Source organism: Muscardinus avellanarius (assembly GCF_963383645.1).
Source record: "Muscardinus avellanarius genome assembly, chromosome: 2".
Classification (NCBI taxonomy): domain Eukaryota; kingdom Metazoa; phylum Chordata; class Mammalia; order Rodentia; family Gliridae; genus Muscardinus; species Muscardinus avellanarius.
Genome location: NC_137787.1, coordinates 82,833,050 through 82,840,831, shown reverse-complemented (window position 1 = coordinate 82,840,831; position 7,782 = coordinate 82,833,050). Strand labels below are relative to the sequence as shown.

General features: G+C 43.1%; 1 protein-coding gene across 1 annotated transcript; it reads right to left on the bottom strand.

The window, feature by feature from the left end:
• Positions 1-594: 594 nt before the first annotated feature.
• On the bottom strand, positions 595-2,302 carry LOC308259387 (kelch-like protein 12; the record flags this gene model as incomplete). The annotated part of the gene is given in 3 exon segments (XM_080690361.1): positions 595-1,194; positions 1,198-1,998; positions 2,000-2,302. Coding segments are annotated over 3 exon segments (1,704 nt in total).
• Between the last annotated feature and the right edge of the window lie 5,480 nt (positions 2,303-7,782).

Genomic DNA, 7,782 nt, shown 5'->3' with positions numbered 1-7,782 from the left:
TAGGCTAATCTTCAGTGCTGCTTTGGGTTCATTGACATTCTATCAAACTCAGTTCACATTAATCTCTCCCATTGGCCCCCAAAGTTTTAATAGGGGTCTCCTACTTGTTTTCCTCCTGAATGGAACTGCGGTGTCCCTAGCTACTTGCAGATTAAAAAAGATATTTGATCCTGGGGAAAAAAAACAAAAGACTTGGATTTTACAAAGTCGCTCTCACTGGAATCCTTCCAGTCGTTGGGTTAGATGCTATCCTCATCTAACACGCCATACTCACCTTTGTTCTCTTCAATATGAGGCACAGCATACACGTACTCCCAAGTACACGGAGACTAGAAACGATAAAGTGTGCCCCAGACCAGCGGGAGAGGTGACCCGGTGTCTCACACTCACTCAATGTGCACTCTCTTCCCTTGAGTATCTATACCCACCCTTCTGTGGGACGTTACCAGCAAATAAGTACAATCATCACTGCACTGGTGCCTGTAATCACCCTGTGCACACAGTGAGAACGAGACATTCTGGAAAGGATCCTTGACTCTCCCAAAAACTGTCCCTTGGGCTGGTGACTAGCTCTGGGTGGTGCTCCAACAACAGTCACTTCTCACGAAGAACACACACGCCAGCATCACAGCGCTGGGTTCCCATGGATGTCACAACTTCCCAGCTGTCGATGATAGGGTCATAGCATTCAATGCTCCTTAGCAGGGAATTCCCATCATATCCTGCAATTGCATAGAGTCTCCCCCGAAGCACTGTGGCCCCTACATAGCATCGTGGAGTGGTCATACTAGTGACAGTTGTCCAGGAGTCAGTGCGAATGTTGTATGCTTCAACAGAAGAAAGGTGGGTTGTACCATCAAAGCCCCCTACCACATAAATATGGTCATTCAGGAGGGCTACTCCAGTACCTGAACCTTTTGTAGCCATTGGTGTAACATTAGTCCAATGTCCCGTATGGGGATCATATTTCTCAACTGAATTTAAGATGTTCAAGCCATCATATCCTCCTAGACAGTAGATCACTCCGCTGGCTACTACTAGCCCAGCACCCTCTCGAGCTTTCTGCATATCCCCTAGCATGCTCCACTGGTCAATGTTTGGGTCATATCGCTCCATACTGGTATGACGTCGGCTTCCATCAAAACCTCCAGACACATATATCATATCTCCCAGGGTGGTAGCTCCAGCAAGGCCTCATCGGACATTCATAGGGGCCACAGAATACCAGACCCCATCCTCATCTGCTGTGTAGTCTAGACATTCCACTGAACTGAGGCGAGAACGGCCATCATAGCCACCAATTACATAGATCCAGTCATGAAGAGACACTGAGGCTACATAACGTCTCTTGCGAGTGATGCTTGGCAAAAAGCTCCACTCCTGAGTCTTGGGGTCATATTTCTCTACCACATCGATGGGAGACTGCTGGCTTCCAAAGCCCCCAACTACCAGAAGTACTTCATTGGCTCCTAGACGAGCCCTCGTCCTGGGTCCCTGCATCTGACTGCGAAGTTCAGGCCTCAGATGAAACTTCTTTGCTTCATCGACTAGATCCCTGCACTGTAAACTACAGTGGATGAAAGGCTCAGCATCTATAACATCTGTGATGTACCTGGGGGTCAGCAGGGGCATCCGCACATACTGTAGCAAGTCAGGCAAGGATTCTTCTCGCTCCTTCTTGGCATGCTTAACCCAATTGATGACAGCCTCAAAGACTGGCTCTTCAGAATCCACCTGAATTTCATCACACATGATCAGCTTTTCCACCTCTCCTTGACTTAGAAGAATGAACTCTTCATGCTGTACCACTTCAGGAAAATGCTTCTGGCTGAAAACCTCAGCTGCTTGCATCAGGTCAACACAGTTGTGAGTTTCAGCAAAATCTCTGATACCCAGGCAATTAGAAGGGTCCAATTGACTTTCTAAGAACTCACAGCAGGCTTGCTTCACACCTTTCAGCTGAAGTAGACAGGCTGCTGGAAGCAGTTCTTGTACATTTTTCCACTGTCACATGTACCGTTTCTGTGTACACAAAGTCCAACAGGATTTCCATGGTAGAGGAAGTTAAACCCTGGATATCAACATAAGGTTTCCCTTTCTCTGAAAGCTCACTAGTGAACATGGCACAGAAGTAGTCACTGCAGGCGGCCAGCACAATCCGATGGGCAGGGAAGTCTTTCTGCTCTACTCTCAACGTCATGTCACAGAGGGTGTTGCTCTTTCTGAGGGAGTTCATTGAGTTGAGGATGGACTTAGCATGAGTGTTTGTCATTATGTCTTTGGGGGCCATAATGCCTCCCATCAAGTGATATGAAGAAAGAACAAGTGGGGACCCTGGAATCTGCGACTGGCTGCCGGGCCCACCCAGCCCGTGGCCGTCCCGCCCGGAAGTGGGCTGGGCGCGGGGCCAGCAGGCAGCTCAGCGGCGCCCCGCGACCCCGAGGCTCCGGAGCCGCCACCCGCTTGGAGACCCTCTTTCAAAATAAAGAGCCGGGCGTGGTGGCGCACGCTTGTAATCCCCGCGCTTGGGAGGCAGAGACAGGAGGATCCCGTAGGTTCGAAGCCAGCCGCGCGCGCTGGCTTAGGAGACCCTGTTTCCAAATAAAAATGTAAAAATAGGTCTGGGAGAGACTTCCGGGAAGATGGCGATCGAGAAAAGCGGGGCTTAAGAGTCCCGCTAACAACAAAATCTCCATTACCACAAAATCAGCGCCTTTCATAGCCAGAAAACACCATCACCAGTGAAACAAAAAATCACCAGGCTCCAGAGAGAAAGCAGACTGAGAACAGAGCCACAGAGGAGATACACCGGCCTCACGCCCGAGGACGCGGCAGACGCGGCAGCAGCGCCATACTGCCGGCGGCACCGGCGAATTCACAGGACGGCTACAGCAAGACGAGGTGAGCTGCTGCGGAACAGCCAGGCGGGATTTCTCACCGCAGAGAGCATCTAAAGCTCCCAGTGGCCGAGCTCAGCACATGCTGCAGGGATTCAGAGTGGAAATCAAAATCAAGAAGAAACATGCCAGCCCCACAGCCGAGGGCGTAGCAGCGGCGCCATATTGCCACCGGCGGCGGCAGCACCGAATTCAGCGAGGCCAGTACAGCTACATCTGTGTACTCAAGAACAGTGAGTCAAATTGCGGGCCACAGAGGAGAAATCCCAGTACTGTACTCCCTGGGACTTGACCCAATGGGGGAGGGGTGGTGGCAGAGATATCACACCATAGGAGAACGCGCAACCTGGCACCCCCCACAGTCTAAAGCAGCCTCTATCAACTCTCTGGGTCGGAGACTCTGTGATAAAACCCAGTAAAGGAGTAGTAGGCTCTGAGATACTACTGACTCGAGATCCAGAACACCTTAAGTGAAGTCATAGTGACCCAAGGGAAGAACCCAGAGAAGGCACAAACTTCCGAAATCATGGGAAAGAGGAATAATACTGGAGCAATAAATGCCCACAACCCCACAACATCAGAACCCGATAAAACAGAAAATCAGAGATTTCTAGAAGATCAAATCAGGAAAATAACTGTAGCAATAATAGAGGTGCTTTGAAAAGAACTCAGAGAGAGCCAAAAAGAGATAAAGGATGCAATTAATGAAGTAAAGGCCTCAATTCAAAGCACAAACAACCGATTAGACCACATGGAGAACAGAATCTCGCTCTTAGAAGATGATCATTCCAAAAATGAACGCATAGTTTCTAATCTAGGAAAAAATATCCGACAGCAGGAATCTGATATTGAAGAAATATGGGCCCATTTTAAGAGAGCTAACCTAAGAATAATTGGAATAGAGGAGGGAAAAGAAAGTGAAACCAAAGGGATCAACAATCTCTTCAAGGAAGTAATAGCAGAAAATTTTCCAGACATAGAGCAAGAGGTTGATACATAGGTCCAGGAAACTTATAGAACTCCCTTTAGACAGGATCAGAGAAGAGGATCCTCACACACATAATTGTCAAAATGACCAATGTGGAAGCCAAGCAGAGAATCTTAAAGGCAACAAAAACAAAGGGCCAAGTGACATTCAGAGGCAAACCAATTAGAATCACTCCAGACTTCCCAAACCAAGTTATGAGAGCCAGAAGGGCTTGGAGTAACATATTCTCAATTCTGAAAGAAAACAACTTCCAGCCAAACATTTCCTACCCAGCAAAACTTTCTATCAAATTAGATGGAGAAATAAGAAGCTTCCATGACAAACAGAAACTGAAGGAATTTATGTCTTCAAAACCAGCGCTAGAGAAAATACTCAAAGAGATTAACTACAAAGAAGAAATAGGTAACACACTCCAGAACTAGAGAAGCAAGATTTTCCATCCAACAGACAACTAAGATTGGTTATCTGTGGAGATTCATTATTTATGTTAGTCTTTTACCTATCTCTAAAGGGTATTGTTTGCCTTTATTGTTGTTAATTTTTAGGATTTCTAGTTGGAATATTAATATACCTTCAGATATAGCATTTGTGAAATATTTTATCCCATTCTATTAGTAACTGTTAACTCTATTTACATTGTCTTTGGATATACAATATTTTTTTTATTTTTTAGGGAGTTTGTATACTCTTCTGTTTCCTGTGCCATTGAAATCATAACCAAGAAATCACTGCCAATTTCAATGTTGTGAGGTTTAATGACCCAGATTTTCTCCTAAAAGTTTATAGTCTTAAGATTTATATTTAGGTCTATTATCTATTTTGAGTTAATATTTGTATATGGGATTAGGTAAGGGTCCAATTTTATTCTTTTCCATGTAATTATTATTTTTTAACAATATTTAGTTAAACGATTAATATTTCCACCACCAAATGTTCGTGGAAACCTTGTCAAAAATAACTTGACAATATAGGGAAGAATTTAGCTCTAGGCCTTTATTTAACTTCAATGGTTTATATATCTGCCTTTAGAATAGTACTACACTGTTTCAATTATTGTAGCTTTATATGGTTTGAAATAAAAAAATATATATCTTCTAGCTTTGTTCTTTTTCAAGATTGTTTTGGGTACCTAGAGTCCATATTCCATATTAGGATAGATTTTTTTCTAAAAAATAAATATATAAATATATGATAGTTTCACCTAAAAAATAGAAAAAAATATTCTCTGGTAAGAAAGAAAGCAAAAAGAAATATTGAAATGTTATCTTTAAGTCATCAAACGCTTGGTATCAGACAAATGAAACTGTTATGTGAGATTATCATTTTTAATTTTAGATAAATTGCCATAATACTAGATGTCAACTACTAAGCCAAGCATGGGAGGGAGGGATAGGGAGAGAATGGGGTGGGGATTGGGTGGGGGCTGACTGGGAAAAGTGTGCATGTATGTCTACAAAAGTATGTATCCTACTATGATGTAGGAATACAGTGCACCAATAAAAAAAAAAAAAATAGGTCTGGGAGTGCAGCCTGGAGGTAGAAGGGCTTCCAGGAACCCCAGTACCACAAAAATAAATAAATAAAATAAAGAATAAAAAATAGGGCAGGGGATGTGGCTCGGAGATAAAATGCCCTGGGGTTCCATCCCCTGACCCGCAAACAAAAAAAAAACAAAAAAAAAAAACACCCGACCATGAGTTAACAAGCTATCCCAGTGGGCGATCACTCTGTGTGGTCAGAGGGCCTTGTGTGGCAATGAACAGACTCACAGGTCTGTAACTTTGCAAGTCACCCCTATGGAGGTTGGGATGGGGGCTACAGCAGAAATCTGAATTAGCAGACAGCCCCTAGGGACATTCAAATGGGAGGGTTCCAGAGTCAGTGTGCCTCACTCTTGTAGAGTCTCCAGCAATCGCCACAGGATAGCCAGCTGTGGTGTATGTGAGGTAAAATAATTTAGCCTACTGAGTTATAGGCTCAGAAAGCTATAACAGTTCACACCTGGCCATGTTTGGGTGCCACAAGCACCAACACCAGAGGTCAACAAGGGATCACATGACTGTAGTCACCCAGAGCAGCAGTGATGACCCTGAAGCTAAATAACTAAGCCACCCACGTTCCAGGTTTAAAACTGTACAGTCTCTCCTGCTAGAGCTTGGGCCCAGAAAGCAGGGAGGTCAGGGACAGCACAGTTCACATGATCACAGCTACAGGCTGGGAAATCAATACTCTCCACCAGCAGAGTCTGTGCCTGACATGCATGCATACCAGTGACTGACAGCGCTCCACATGATCATAACCAGAGAAGATGAAAAGATCTCCCTTGCTCTTGGATAGGCAGAATAAATATTATCAGAATGCCCATTCTACCAAAACTGATCTACAGAACCATTGAAATCCCTACCAAAGTACCCATGTCATTCTTCACAGACCTATAAAATTAGTCATAGCTGGATGTGGTGGTGCACGCTTGTAATCTCAGCATTTGAGAGGCTGACACAGGAGGATTGCAGCTCAAGGACAGCCTCGGCTATTACTTAGTGAGACCCTTTACAACTCAGTGAGTCCCTGTTTCTAAATAAATAATAAAAAGTAGGGCTGGGGTGTTGCTCAGAGGTAGAATGCCCCTGGGTTTCATCCCCAGTACCACACACACACAAAAAAAAATCAGTCATAAATTTCATATGGAGAAACAAAAGACCCAGAATAGCCAAAGCAATTCTCAGCAATAAGAACCATACAGGAGGGATCACAATTCCTGACTTCAAATTATACTATAGAGCTGCATGGTACTGGCACATAAACAGGTACATAGAAACATGGAACAGAATAGAAGATACAGAAGCAAAGCACACACTTATGGCCAATTGATTATTGACAAAGATGCCAGACACATACGTTGGAGTAAAAACAGCCTTTTCAACAAACGGTGCTGGGAAAATTGGTTATCCAGTTGTAGAAAAATGAAACTAAATCCTTACCTCTCACCCTACACAAGAATCAACTTAAAATGGATCAAAGAGCTGGAAATTAGAGCAGGAACTTCTAAACTATTAGAGAAGGGCATAGGTCCAATACTTCAACATATAGGCACAAGTCTTCCTCAAAAAGACCCCCAAAGTTCAGAAAATTAAAATAAGAATTAATAAGTGAGATGGCATTAAACTAAAAAGTTTCTTCTCATCAAAGGAAACTATCAAGAGTCTATCTAAAAATAAAGCCTACAGAATGGGAAAAGATCTTTGCCAGTTTTTCCTCCAATAGAGAACTAATATTTAGAACATATAAAGAACTTAAAAAACTTTACACTAAAAAAAAAACACAAATAACCCAATCAGTAAATGGACAATTGAATTTAATGGACATTTCATAAATGAAGAAATACAAATGACCAATGAACACATGAAAAAATGTTCCACATCATAGCAATCAAGGAGATGCAAATGAAAACCACACTGAGATTCCATCTAACCCCAATCAGAACGGCAATCATTAAGAAGTCAAAAAATAAGAAATGTTGGTGAGGATGTGGGGAAATTGGAACTATGTTGGAGGGATTGCAAACTAGTTCAACCACTATGGAGATCAGTGTGTAGATTTCTCAAAAAAAAAACAACTAGGAATGAATCTACCATATGATCCAGCTATAACACTGCTGGGTATCTTTCAAAGGGGTTGAAACCAGAGAAATACAGTAATATATACATACCCCTGTTCATAGCAGTACAATTCACAATAACCAAATGATGGAACCAACCTAGGTGTCCATCAATAGATGAATGGATTACAAAATTATGGGATATCTACACAATGGAATTCAATGATAAAGAACAAAATTATGTCATTTGCAAGAAAATGAAAGGACTTGGAGAACATTATGTTGAGATTAGACAGTCA